This window comes from Sinohyriopsis cumingii, chromosome 6 (genome assembly GCF_028554795.1).
Source record: "Sinohyriopsis cumingii isolate HCF-2022 chromosome 6, ASM2855479v2, whole genome shotgun sequence".
Lineage (NCBI taxonomy): Eukaryota > Metazoa > Mollusca > Bivalvia > Unionida > Unionidae > Sinohyriopsis > Sinohyriopsis cumingii.
The window spans coordinates 133,030,725-133,046,300 of NC_142966.1; the positions used below are offsets into that span (position 1 = coordinate 133,030,725).

A 15,576-nucleotide genomic window follows, 5' to 3' on the forward strand; every position below is an offset into this window, starting at 1 on the left:
GTAAAACATCTCTTGACATAGGAGAAGAAATCAAACACATCCATCTGGATTCTTGCGCAGTATGGAAACCTGACACGTTGGAGAAGTTCAACGATACATCCATGACAGAAGATGGCAATCCACACCATGCGGAATTTAACGATCATCGAAAAAATAACCTACAAGGGGGCACCTTAGAATTGATGGATTGTTTGCATTTGGACATGTGGTTGCAAGATAAGTATTTGTTGAACGGAATGGATGTCAGTCTGAGACAAAATCTAAACTATACTGTTAACAATTTTAACGGGTAATGCGAACAAGTGCAAAACCATCAGCCAAGGAGCCCGACTACGTACGACGTGTAGAAGTGTTACCTAAAGTGGGAAATGACATCAGTCACACTTTGAACAGATCGACCACCAAGTATCCCATACGACGAGTGGAAGTGAAAACCTTCACAATTGCCACTGGACTCCGATCCAAGATTGAAGATCATCTTTTCCAAGGACATTTATCCAAACATGTAATCATTGGCATCGTCAGTTATGAAGCCTCAACAGAGGAATCACTCAAACTCCTTTCGCGTTTAAGCACTACCAAGTGTCCAAGATAGAAGTCAGTCGAGATGGTCCGACTTTGTGTACCAGACCCTTCGAACCTAACTTTGAGCAGAAGAATTACTTTAAATCTTGCTGAGGTACCAACAGCAGCCACGGCATTTCGTACGACGATTAAGCAGGAAGTTGTGCTTTCTGGGCTTTTCATTTCACTCCAGACCTTGGCAGCGACGAGGGCCACTTCTACTCTATAAAATCCGGCCCACTTCGTGTAGAACTTCAGCTTGCAAAAGTTCTACCCAACACGGTGAACGTCATCTTTTATGCAGAATTTGATAATACTCTAGAAATCAACAACTTGAGAGAAATTATTTCAGACTATTAGAAGCTATGGAAGAATACCTACCCTCTTTGGACTGCGGAGCCTCTTTGCAGATGGATGACGAAGATGTCGTTAAACCAAAAGAAGTAGAAAATACTACAGAAGAAAAAGACTAAAGAACATCATAATGTCGAGATGACTAGAAGAAGAAGAACACTTAGTTTCCTGTTTTGCCAAGCACCTGGCTGAAACAAAATTACAGCTCTGACCCACGAACATTGTTATAGACGTCAAATCGACCATCCTAGTCAGATTCAACACGATAAATGTATGATGATGAGCCAAGAAGAAAAATTGGAATGGTATCTGGATGACGCTTGGTGTGTAATCTCCGAAGGAAACGTTTTGCATCAGAGATATAAAGACTTGCGTGACTAGTCCTCCCCTCCATTGACTTCTCTGGAGATTCAAGGCATAGAATCTCTACTTCCAGAGAGTAAGAAAAAAGCCATTTACTCTACATAAAAATGAAAAGAAAACGTCAGGATTGAGTTTATCAACTTATTGTCACCTTTATACACAAAATATGGATGCCTAGTAACTTCATTATCCTCTGACGTACAGTTTGTACACGGCTTCTTAGAATCCTGTCGTGTGTGCTAAAGATGAGCTTCCTCATCGCAAAACTAGAGACGATCAAGCCTATATCATCAACACCAACGACAGTCATCAACTAGAAACTTACTGGATGGCCCTTTACTTTCCCAACGATCACAGTGTGAACTATTTCGATTCGTATGGATCCCCACCTTTGGAAGACGATATCATTGACTTTATGAGAAGAAAAATACAAAGACAACTCGATTCAATAATGTGAGATTACAAGGCACAGGCTTCGTGGTGGGTGGACAATATTGTGTTTATTTTGTTCATCAACGCAGTCTTGGATGACCCTTAGAACATCTAGTACTTATTTCGATAGTAACTATTCTAGAAACGATGATAAGTAGAAAAATGGTTTTATAAATATTATGCAAATTTTTTGTCTTTAGCAAGGAGAAGTAGTGTGCATCGATGGCCAATGCCCTAGATCAGTGGAAATCAAGCTTGACTTCACAACGTTGTCAATTTTGTAAATATGTTCATGTTTGACAATTTTTTGATTTGTTGATTTGTATTGGAAAAGCTGAAAAAATATTGTGTTATTGAAAAGATTGTGTATGTTGTTTTTTATTGATACTGTATGCATATATGCTCTTTCACCTCTCTCTATCCCTCTGGGTCATGTTTTAGCTGGAATTAAAATGGAAGGGATGTTTTCCTTCATGTACGCGCTTTAGGCATGAAAATAGAAAAATTTAGCAGTCTGTTCATCCATCATTGTTGTGTCTTTATTCTTTTAAACTTTAGATAAATTCTCACACACGCACACACTCACACCATAGAATGATGGGTAGAGGAGTTTTGCATAATGTGTGTTCGGGATGTTGGATGGTATATTGGTGTGATGGATAGTGTTTTTGTGGTGTAAGGGATAGTATATTTTGTGAGATTACATCTTCTCTTACATTCTAAGTTAACTCAAGGTGTTTTAGATAGTGTGTGCAAGGGATGATAGATCGTATATAAGGCGTGAGAGAGTATGGTTGTGAGATTTCATCTCCTATTTTTACACTCTAAGTTAACGCAGGACGCTTGGGATAATGTATGTATGGCTGTTGGTTGGTATGTTTGTGACATTTCCTCTTCTTCTGTTATTGTGTAAACTAACATATGGCGTCTTGGATTGTTTGTGTTAGGGGTGTTGGATGGTATAGGTGGTGTGATGGATTGTATTTTTATCTGGTGTAAGGGACAGTATATTGTGTGAGATTTCATCTCCTTCTCTTACATTCTAAGTTAACACAAGGTGTTTTGGATAGTATGTGTAAGAGGTTTTGGGTGGTATATGAGGTGTGTGACAGTATGTTTGTGAATATCGTCTACTTTTGCACTCTAAGCTAGCACTATCTGATGTATGTGGTGTGGGTGTTGGATGGTATAGGTGGCGTGAGTATTTTTGTTGGATTTCATCTCCTTCTCTTACACTGCAATCTAAGACAAAGGTGATGGGGTGTTAAATGGTATAGGTGGTGTGATCGATGTTATGTTTGTGAGATTTCATCTCCTTCTCTTAAACACCAAGCTAACACAAGGTGGTGTGTGTATGTGTGTGTGTGCGTGTGTGTGAGCGCGCGCGCGCGTGTGTGTGTGTTGAAAATCCAAACTTAAATATCTTTACCATTACCCTTCCCCTTTCACCCTGTAAACTTTTCTGCTCCATAAACCCATAAACACTTTTGTCCCCATAAACGTTTCTGTCCCCAAAGTGTCGCTTCCATATTAAATTGCCATCGTCCCAATAAATAATTTTGTCCGTAAAAACCCTTTTGTCTCTATAAAAAGCCCTGTCCCTATAAAACATTTTGTCCTTATAAAACCCTTTTGTCCCTATAAACCCTTTTGTACCCATAAACATTTCACGTATCATTTCCATACCTACCTACAATAGTACGTATTGAGGTCAACTCGAACTCTGTTACTAATTCACTACTACTTGTAACACTGTTGCTATTTTTCCCTAGCGTCCAGTACCTTGCGTCACTATGTTAAATTCTCGTTTGTCCATATAATTTTTTTCCGCCATTGTCCTTATATAAAACGATTTGTCATTAAGGTGACGCAAATACCTACTAAGGTAGCATAAACTCACATTAAATACATAAACCATCGCGTGTGAAATGACAGATATCATTTAAAATGGTCAAACTATGAAGGTATGATTTAAAAACATTGATTCGAAAAACAGTTAAAAGAGAGAGTCTTTTGTCGTTCTCCTTCAAAACTCAGACTGATCCAGCCTTAATTTTCTACCAAATTGTTCGATGCAGAAGGTTAGTGAACCAGGATAGCTAATATTGTTAATTTTCATTTGCAAAAATACCGAATTTTTACAATTTGTTATGCAAATCATTTTGGCATCGAGAAGCAATTTGCTTATAGATAGAAACAAATTTTTTTTTCGAACGCGTACGTGCCATGTTGCCAAAAATCTCTTAGACGTGAGAGGTACAATACCACCTCCTCTCTGCGATTTATTCTGTAAGAGGGATACTGCTCTCATATGGATAGATGTTCCAAACCTTGTTTATGGAGTTCTCATCCCACTTATGTTGACAAGTACATAAACTATGACGATTATATAAATATATGTAGTGCTACGACTCTGTGGTGTTCAACGAAGTTACAGAAGAGAGCGAGAGCCCAGCAAGATGTATAACATTCAACAAATAATTTATTTCCCTTGGATTCAAAGTAACAATTTCAAAAGAACTTATAGTGTTGTGAATCGAATCTTAAATAGTCATAATGTTTTATCATAAGTCGAAAAGTTTAGAATTCCAAATGAATTCCAATGGTGATTCGAATGAATCCCAATTTTAAATGTGCTGATGTGTCAGTAACCTGGAATGTTGCGACATGTTCATAGTCTTGATGCATATGAATGATATAATCTAAAATGTCTTTGAATTAGTTCACATTAATCCCAAAATAGTGATATAGTCCAAGCAGTATTAATGAGCAATTTGTAGTTTCAGTGAATTATTTAAATCATAAAATCCTCTCAAATAAAACTGAAACAACAATAAGACCGATTTTACTTCGGATTTTAAGGTAGTAATGAGTACATCTAATATAATTAACCTTAATATTAAAACCCAAGACACAATTTGAAAACCAGGATGCGGGTCAAAACTTCATTTTCTTAAAAGTCAGTGTTATAAACAATCTTATACAGATCCCCACTACTCTGTTATCTTAATGGAAATATCCATAAAACTGTAAACAAAGTTTGTTTCTTGAAAACTCTAAGGTCGTAATCAGGGTAGTATCCGGAACTAAGAATCAAGTAAACATATTTATCATAATATTTAACGGCTTTGGCTGCGTTCTCTACGCATTTATTTCTGGTAATACCAATGTGACCAAGCAGTCTAGAGTACATAATGCTTTTGTTCCAATATAATGAACAAATTGTGTTGTCTTTTTTAAATCTTGGGTATTAATGGATTGTCAAATATAAGGTTTCGTAACATGTTCAGTTTTGAAATACGAAAAGATCATCTGATTTGTGGGTTTGATATAGAGGGTGGTGTGGTATCAATATAATTCAAAGATTTCATTATGGCTACAGCTTCTGCGGTCACGGTTGAAGCTTTATTCAGTAAACAGCCCGCAACTGTGTCGTGTGGTATTGCAATGTTAGCTGCAACCCTAACTCTTGCATTTCAACCATCTCTATACAGGAATAATATATAACCACTACAGGAGTTTCTAATTGAACGTACTTGTGGAAAAGAGAAGATTGGTACAGAACTTATTTTACTGACAAAGACTAAATAGTATAGGGATGAGAGTGAGCTAAATAGCTTTCGCGGTATTTCAAGAATAGAAACTTGTGCAGATTTAGCATGTGTGATTTTTGCTTCTTCGTCATGAGGACGAATTTACATCACAAAACCTTTCGATGAAATTTGTGGCCTAAAGACGATATTATAGACTGATTAGATAATAGTTTAATAGAGTATATGGTGGAGCATATGTTGTTTGCCTTATCATTTTAAAACCAATTTGTAGATCTTGACAGCGTACTATTTTGCTTTAGAGAAAATGCCAAATACAATTTGTTGAGAAGATTCCTTCATTTTGCATAGGCATTTTTTTTATTCTGAAGAGCAAAACTAAAAATGAATTAAAATTTATGTCTTGGGTATTGTACATAGATAAGAAGTCAGGTTGATCATGGGAGGTAACTGCAGCGAAAACGTGAGAGAAGCTACAATATATTAGACTTAATGATGAATGCGCCAAAAAATCAGAGTAACAAATTCATAGTTATATTGAAACCAATTATGGGAAACAGAATTGTCTTCAAAGTTTAATTATTACAAGGGTATGTGTTGAGTTGTGCCTTAGGGGATGCTGTAGCAACGCATTGTGCAATTGGAGACTATCCAATATTATTATCAGTTCACTATTGGAACTTAAGTTTATCCCATTCAAGTTCATATTCTTTCTACAGGGTGATTCTATGCAATACAACAGTTTAACGTTTCTGCACATTAATTAATATTGAACTTGTATTTTCACAATAAAAATACAAGCACTTAGATAAGTTTCTTATTGTATGAAAAAGAATGTGTTTATTGTTGCGATAAATTGTTTAAAGTTCAGATGAGTTAAATATTTTAAATTGGTTTAGATTTTATTATGACCCCTAGGTTGCACAATATTGTTTTGACTCTTCCAAAATATTTTCTCTTATGAATGCAATACCATGTTGATATTGGACAGCTGTACAATGTGGAGCCAATCATGATTGTTGATAAACGGATAATAAATTCAAATCGCTGCTTTGTCTGCTTTTACTACGTTTAGAGGAAACTTATGATGCGTGCTTTTTCTTTAGTTCCTGAAGCCGAGGAAAGGACTGGTTTCCCAATAAAATAGTTTAATTGTCAACACTTTATTATAACCGTTCTTCAGATAATCACTCCAAAGTTTACAATAGGAAAAAGGTCCATCATGTTAATTTGAAATAGCTGAATAAGGAAATGTGGGATTTTCGGTTTGTTTTCTTTTAGCTCTACAGTCATAGACCAGAAGAGCTTATGGCCTGGTCTGTTGTCCATCATCCGTTGTCTGTCGTCCGTAATTTAGCATAAATTGTTGCTACTTATAGTCCAGTTAGTCCTAAGTGAAAACTGCCGCACAGTGGCCGTCTTGAAAATCTTGTTATCGGAGGTTATCTTGAAGTGATGGTCATATCAATATAGGGTTTTCACCAAAACGTCTTCACATAACGTCATTTCAAACGTATCTAATTTTACTATAAAATTATCATCACCTCCACATGAAATACTAATAGATACACGTATAGTTTCAAACTTATCTGCTTTTTCAATAATGACATCAGCAATTCCACATGTAACTGCATTGTATACATTCACGATATTCAATAAATGAATCAAGCGGCTTCTTTCAGCACCTGTATTTTTCGAGACCAGAACATGATAAAATTGGTCGACTTTACTTTCGAGGAAGGCTTATTTTTGATGTAGGCTTAATTTCGTGTTTATACATTTAACAATCACAAAGTTGGTTTTCCAACGAATTGCAATGTTTACTGTAATATTCTCTCAAAGATACTCAGTATGGATACTGCTGTCTCATCATTTTTATTTACTTTTCTCTTTTTCTGAATAAGATTATGAAGGCAGAACAAACATTATCAGAGCAAAGAAGCGAAATATCTAGACTCAAGAAACATCTTGAATTAGTGGATGAGGAAGCAAAATCTCTTAAGGCACAGTTGCGGAAGAAAGACATGCCGTTACTAACACTAAATCAAGGAAGAAATTGGAACGTGGAACACGAACAATTAGCAATGTGGCACAATGATTTGCAACGGAAATATGATAAGATAAAATATGAGTCTCAGGCGATGGTGATGGACAAAACCAAGCTTGAAAATGAAATTGAAACTCTAAGGAGCAAGTTAAGGAAGACAGAACAAGAATTCTTAGAGAAAACAAGCGAAATGTCTAGACTTAGGAAACATGTTGAATTTGTGGATGAGGAATCAAAGTCTCTTAAGGCACAGTTGCATGAAAAAGACATGCAGTTACTAAACCAAAAACAAGGAAGAAACTGGAACGTGGAATATGATCAGATAGAACTGAGGCACAAGGACGTGCAACGGAAATTTGATAAGATAAAAGAGCAGTTTCAGGCGATGGTGATGGACAAAAGTAGTACTGAATATAAAAATGAAAAGCTAAGGAGCATGTTAAGGAAAACTGAACAAGAATTATCAGAGAAAACAAGCGAAATATCTAGCCTCAAGACAGATGTCGAAACAATAGATGAGGAATCAAAGTCTCTTAAGTCACAGTTACAGGAAAAAGACATGCTGTTACTAAAACAAAACCAAGGAAGAAACTGGAACGGTGAATACGAACAGTTAGAAATGAGGCACAAGGATTTGCAAGGGAAATTTGATAAGATGAAAGATGAGTCTCAGACGATGGGGATGGACAAAAGTAATCTTGAAAATATAAACGAAAAGCAAAGGAGCATGTTAAGGAAAACTGAACAAGAACTCTCAGACAAAACAAGCGAAATATCTAGACTCAAGAAATGTGTCGAATCAATGGATGAGGAAACAAAGTTTCTTAAGGAACAGTTGCAGGAAAAAGAAATGCAACTGCTAAAACAAAAACAAGGAAAAAACTTGAATGTTGAATACGAACAGTTAGAAATGAGGCACAGAGACTTGCAACGGAAATTTGATAAGATTGAAGATGAGACTCAGGCGATGAAGGTGGACAAAACCAAGGCTGAAAATGAAATTGAAACTCTAAGGAGCAAGTTATGGAAGACAGAACAAGAATTCTTAGAGAAAACAAACGAAATGTCTAGACTTAGGAAACATGTCGAATTTGTGGATGAGGAATCAAAGTCTCTTAAGGCACAGTTGCATGAAAAAGACATGCAGTTACTAAACCAAAAACAAGGAAGAAACTGGAACGTGGAACAAGAACAGTTAGAAATGATGCACAGTGACTTGCAACGGAAATTTGATAAAATGAAAGATGAGTCTCAGGCGATGGTGATGGACAAAACCAAGCTTGAAAATGAAATTGAAACTCTAAGGAGCAAGTTAAAGAAGACAGAACAAGAATTCTTAGAGAAAACAAGCGAAATGTCTAGACTTAGGAAACATGTCGAATTTGTGGATGAGGAATCAAAGTCTCTTAAGGCACAGTTGCATGAAAAAGACATGCAGTTACTAAACCAAAAACAAGGAGGATACTGGAAAGTGGAATATGATCAGATAGAACTGAGGCACAAGGACTTGCAACGGAAATTTGATAAGATAAAAGAGCAGTTTCAGGCGATGGTGATGGACAAAAGTAATATTGAATATAAAAATGAAAAGCAAAGGAGCATGTTAAGGAAAACTGAACAAGAACTCTCAGACAAAACAAGCGAAATATCTAGACTCAAGAAATGTGTCGAATCAATGGATGAGGAAACAAAGTTTCTTAAGGAACAGTTGCAGGAAAAAGAAATGCAACTGCTAAAACAAAAACAAGGAAAAAACTTGAATGTTGAATACGAACAGTTAGAAATGAGGCACAAAGACTTGCAACGGAAATTTGATAAGATTAAAGATGAGACTCAGGCGATGAAGGTGGACAAAACCAAGGCTGAAAATGAAATTGAAACTCTAAGGAGCAAGTTATGGAAGACAGAACAAGAATTCTTAGAGAAAACAAACGAAATGTCTAGACTTAGGAAACATGTCGAATTTGTGGATGAGGAATCAAAGTCTCTTAAGGCACAGTTGCATGAAAAAGACATGCAGTTACTAAACCAAAAACAAGGAAGAAACTGGAACGTGGAACAAGAACAGTTAGAAATGATGCACAGTGACTTGCAACGGAAATTTGATAAAATGAAAGATGAGTCTCAGGCGATGGTGATGGACAAAACCAAGCTTGAAAATGAAATTGAAACTCTAAAGAGCAAGTTAAAGAAGACAGAACAAGAATTCTTAGAGAAAACAAGCGAAATGTCTAGACTTAGGAAACATGTCGAATTTGTGGATGAGGAATCAAAGTCTCTTAAGGTACAGTTGCATGAAAAAGACATGCAGTTACTAAACCAAAAACAAGGAGGATACTGGAAAGTGGAATATGATCAGATAGAACTGAGGCACAAGGACTTGCAACGGAAATTTGATAAGATAAAAGAGCAGTTTCAGGCGATGGTGATGGACAAAAGTAATATTGAATATAAAAATGAAAAGCTAAGGAGCATGTTAAGGAAAACTGAACAAGAATTATCAGAGAAAACAAGCGAAATATCTAGACTCAAGACAGATGTCGAAACAATAGATGAGGAATCAAAGTCTCTTAAGTCACAGTTACAGGAAAAAGACATGCTGTTACTAAAACAAAACCAAGGAAGAAACTGGAACGGTGAATACGAACAGTTAGAAATGAGGCACAAGGATTTGCAAGGGAAATTTGATAAGATGAAAGATGAGTCTCAGACGATGGGGATGGACAAAAGTAATCTTGAAAATATAAACGAAAAGCAAAGGAGCATGTTAAGGAAAACTGAACAAGAACTCTCAGACAAAACAAGCGAAATATCTAGACTCAAGAAATGTGTCGAATCAATGGATGAGGAAACAAAGTTTCTTAAGGAACAGTTGCAGGAAAAAGAAATGCAACTGCTAAAACAAAAACAAGGAAAAAACTTGAATGTTGAATACGAACAGTTAGAAATGAGGCACAAAGACTTGCAACGGAAATTTGATAAGATTGAAGATGAGACTCAGGCGATGAAGGTGGACAAAACCAAGCTTGAAAATGAAAATGAAAAGCTAAGCGCAGTGTTAAGGAAGGCAGAACATGAATCTTTAGAGCAAAAAGGTGAAATATCTAAACTTAAAAAACGTGCCGAAAACATGGATCAGGAATTAGAGTCTTTTAAAGTACATTTGCAGCAAAAAGAAAGGCAGCTGCAAGAACATAAACTAGCAATGAAGAAGGCTTACGCGGAAAAGGATGAAGCATTGACAAGGTAAATTTTAAAGAATTATGTTTTACTACTTTTAACTTTAATATCGTACTTCATTATGCCCACGTAACGGTTACTGTGAGGTATGCTTTGTACAACATTTTAGCATACATCCAGTGTTTACCTGCCGAGATATGTTTGTGTGCTTACCATAATCGAACTGATCTACACGATTAACAAAATTCAACGACAACCAATGTATTCTTTTTCTTGCAACGCCAACAGTTCCGCTGCATGCACGGGCCCTAGTACCCGTTTATACTTTGCAGATGATGCACGGAACTTTATGAACAGTAGTCAGCATTTCCGGCTAGGTCTAACTTTGAAGCATACATCTTTAGTTACCCCACATGGTTTCCTTCTCTTTATTTCAACATGATTAACGAAAGCACATTGTGGAAATTAAAGAACGTTTATTTCAAAACGATTTACAAAAAAAACAAAATGTTTTCTCAAAACGTTTTGACTCAGCAGAATTCATCTTCTGTAACAAAACTATATCCATCCAGATCCAGCTATCAGCCTACCTTCCTTCTAACCTCTAATTTACCCATATATATATATATATATATATATATATATATATATATATATATATATATATATATATATATATATATATATATATATATATATATATATATATATATATTTGAAATATCTCTGTACATGCTGTTATCAGTAAGAAATTAAATAAGGAAAAGAGTAGGTATGTAAGTACGATCATCTCTTACATATGTATGTATGTATGTATGTGTGTATGTATGTATGTATGTATGTATGTATGTATGTATGTATGTATGTATACACATAAATATATAACCTGATAAGTACACAATGACAAAGAGACGAATCAGTATGTATGAATAACCAGAAAGGTTATCGTTACTTTTCTTGTGATGTCTGGCGATCATCTACTTATGGAAATTATCCCAGAATTAGTAATGCACGTGTGGTACGAGTTTTAAAACCATATTCCGGGAAAATATGTGCTAATTTGTTTATAGATTGCCAAACACAATTTCAGTTGATATTCTTGTTCAATCACACCAAGACTCAGCCGTCACATGGGACAGCAAATGTCGGAGGGGAACCCAAACATCACGGACCTGAGTGACCAGAATAGACCAAGCAAACTTGGAGAAAGATATTCAGAGTTGTATGACAACGAGTGGACAGACGCATTTGAGGTTTTGACGGGCAAGTTTGACATGGATGACAAAGAAGCATCTGTAGTTCTGCGAACAATTTTGTTGGTATGTGATAGCTTGAAATCAGAATTCTTTTATCATGAAAATATACTTTAATGTAATGATTTTGAGATAAGAGCGTATGCTTTTGTTTCTCGTTGTTAATACTATTCTTGATGAAATTTATTGTACGTTTGAACTCTCAGCTTTGTTTTTTTTTTATTAGGCATTTCTTGATAAATTTTGTTCTGATTTTTAGCTCTCAGTATCTTCATTAGAAATTAAAGTTAAAAAATCTCGAAAGATACTGTAGAAAACAAATTTAAATTGATTATTCAGTTTCCAATATCAATAATCATTAACTCTTTTCATAAATATGATCGAATGACTGTTGCATTCTGTATTTGTCAACGTATTAACATTTTACAGGGATCCTACAAGAGAGCCCTTGACTTTTCAATCAGTCAAATGAAGGAAGCAGAATATAAGCTGTCAGGATCAACTAAAGGGGTTAGTGTATTTCTTGCAAAGGTGTTGTTTACTATGTAATGTTTAAATTGAATTTTTTTGTGGAAAATTGTAATATAAATATCAAATAATTAATCTTACATTTTTTCTCTTTTAACAAAAGGTTTAATAATTTGCTTCAAAACATTTCTTTGTTCATCATCATTATCTTATTCTTCTTGTATGTATCATTATGTTAGCTCTGACATGTCTATCTATAACATATCAATATTGAGGTAACTTTCTATACTCCCATTCCATATTGATCCACACTTTGCGCAGAATATCGTGATACCCTATATCACTCAGTCTGAATGATACCACATCCCGAACTGATGCATGGAAATTCACGAAACTCTGTTATAATGTGGTCTGTGTGGGTAGCCACATGCAAGAGAGGAGTCATCCTTGGCTAGTGCTCACGATGGTGTCTATCGATCGATTGATCGATCGATCGATCGATAGGTAGGTAGGTAGGTAGGTAGGTAGATAGATAGATAGATAGATAGATAGATAGGTAGATAGATAGATAGATAGATAGATAGATAGATAGATAGATAGATAGATAGGAGAGACAGACAGACATACAGACAGATAGATAGATAGGAGACAGACTATCAGACATATAGACAGATAGATAGACAGATAATTTATATATTGATATAAATCTTTGGACAATACTGACTTTGAATTTTGGTTGCTTTTATAGGTTGGTCCCGAATGCAAACGATTGTTGAAAGAAGCGCGGAAACATATTGATATCAAACAAGCTGACAGTCTTCTCGAGGTAGGAATTGTAATTATTTTCTTCTTTCCTCACAGTTTGTGTCACTTCAGTGAAGCCTACCATTAAACATATTACTTAAAGACGGTCAACAGCTTTCACTAAGTAACGGTTGGATCTGGTGACGGTCAACAGCTTTCATTAAGTAATGGTTGGATCTGGTGACGGTCAACAGCTTTCATTAAGTAATGGTTGGATCTGGTGTATCAACATGTCGGAAAATTTGTGCAAATAAGATTCTGCAGTAGATGAGGCAGCTGTCAAAGAGGTTATAATTATTTCATAATGTTAGTAATATACATAAATATGTATGGTCTCGAGCAACAAGTACTAACTGAAATCTGTCTCAGCTTCATTTACATTTATTAAATTCGTGTTAAAGTCGTTTATTATGAAGGATATGTAAATACCAATAACCTATGTCAAAATAAATAACTACGAAAAGTCTGATACATCCGTCTCTGTTACAGAATGTACTGAAAGTTACTCTCAGCAAAGTCGTTGACAGAAGATACCTAAGTGAAACAACGTTGCAAATATTTGCCAAGGAGTGCTTCCAGCTTTGCTGGTTTATGTCAATACAAGATCCACCTGTTGCTCTTGTCGAAGACCCCATCCAGGGCAGTCGTTTCGATACGAACATATACAAACATTACACGAATTCTGGTGATACAATTGACTACGTAGTATGGCCGGCACTAATACTCCACAAAGGCGGACCACTGTTAACAAAAGGTGTTGCGCAGCCTTTTCCAAGGCTTACACCAAAGTGAGCGTCAGTTCCTGGGGAGGACAAGCTGACAGACGATAGGACATTTGACAAAAAGAGTCGGTCCCTATATGGAGACAAGACGTAACGTCAGCTCAGGGCGACCCTTCATCTTGGAGAAAGATGGATTACGATCCAACACCAACTCAAACCTTCTCATCACATGGAAACACGGAATCATCACATGGAAACACGACACTGCACCAAAGACTTACGGAAAATGCGATACAGTTTCGCCTAAATCAAGTATTGGTGAATGATCATCAAGTGGAGAATTTTAAACGTTTCTGTTCCTATTATCCTTCATGTGGTGAAGCGTCCCTACGAAAACTCTTTGGAAATGATCTTCAGCGCTACTACGATCTGTATTCTCTCATAAACTCTGGAGATGACAGTTATGCTTAATGTTTAGATTGGTGTCTGCGAATATAAGACCCACGCTCGGCGTCGCGTAACGTCTAAATATCAATCCAGGTGCAACTCATTTATTCTGCACAACATTTTCATAATGTACATTTACCTCTTATGCTATTTCTTAAACCAATGTTTAAATGTCACTTGCATGTTATAAACGGTGGTTAAATTTCCAAATTGTTAAGCCAAAATATTTGAACTATGCAATCCCAAACATATCAAAATATTTTACAAAACGTCTGCTGAGCTAAATAAAAGTCACTTAAATAAATCCGTAGATCAGAATAGAACAGAAACATAAATGTTATGTAGTCCGTTCGGTGTCTTAACTGGCCATAAAATTAATTTTTTTCAAGTTGTACGTTCCACACAGTTGTGAGTCATCTCTATTGTTACCGTGTCGACGTAGGATTCACATTTTGGCCGAATACCACAATCGTTCAAAACTAAGCACTTGGGAGAAATTAGCATGTAGGTATGCCTCTATAGATTTAACAGTATAAGGTCAAGACGTGATTGGCTACCAAGTTTGAACCTGTCGTGACGTGAATGGTATTTGTGCTGGACCCAACCTTACACCGATTCGCCTACAGTGACCATATTCTTGCTCTTATCAGACAGGGTAACATGTTATCGGCTATTCAATCTTCTTGGACTACGAGTTCTTATATATATATATATATATATATATATATATATATATATATATATATATATATATATATATATATATATATAATAAACAACACCAACACGTAGAGTGTGTGACCGGTTTCGCTTTAATAAAATGCAGACAGGATATGCACACAATGATGGTATCGAAGCGTGTAAACATTATCTTGAAGAAAACGAATATACATATAAACTATCAAAAGAACATGTTTGTGATTTGATCAAATTTGTGCTGGAAAATAACTTTTTTCAATTTGGTAATACAAACTATCTCCAAAACATGGGAACAGCAATGGGTAGTCCTGTGTCACCTGCTTATGCATCTTTATTTATGGGAAAATTAGAAAATTATTTTCTAAGTAAATACCTCTTAAAACCAGATGTTTGGTTAAGATTTTTAGACGATATCTTTATGATTTGGAGGTATTCATTAAAAAATCTTTATTATTTTATAGACAGTTTAAACAAATTACATCCAACAATAAAATTTACATTCAATGTGTCTAAAACTAAAGTAACAATTTTGGACGTAGATGTCGTGAAAAATGAAAATAATGACATTACTACCATGGTTCATATTAAAAACACGAATATTCATCAATATATTGAATATTCTTAGTGCCACCCTAAATCATGTAAAAACGGGATACCATATAGTCAAGCAAATAGATACAGAAGAATTATTC

The 15,576-nt window shown here is 35.5% G+C and overlaps 1 protein-coding gene across 1 annotated transcript in view; it reads left to right on the top strand.

Moving 5' to 3' along the window:
• LOC149798014 (uncharacterized) overlaps nucleotides 1-14,863 on the top strand; it is a 33,247-nt gene extending 18,384 nt beyond the window's left edge. Inside the window, exons 5-9 of the mRNA XM_089963074.1 lie at nucleotides 7,169-10,557; nucleotides 11,609-11,810; nucleotides 12,174-12,254; nucleotides 12,961-13,038; nucleotides 13,506-14,863. Of these exons, the coding sequence (XP_089819200.1) occupies nucleotides 7,169-10,557; nucleotides 11,609-11,810; nucleotides 12,174-12,254; nucleotides 12,961-13,038; nucleotides 13,506-13,808 (4,053 nt within the window). The 3' untranslated portion in view covers nucleotides 13,809-14,863. The remainder of the gene's footprint in view (nucleotides 1-7,168; nucleotides 10,558-11,608; nucleotides 11,811-12,173; nucleotides 12,255-12,960; nucleotides 13,039-13,505) is intronic.
• The last annotated feature ends 713 nt before the right edge of the window (nucleotides 14,864-15,576 follow it).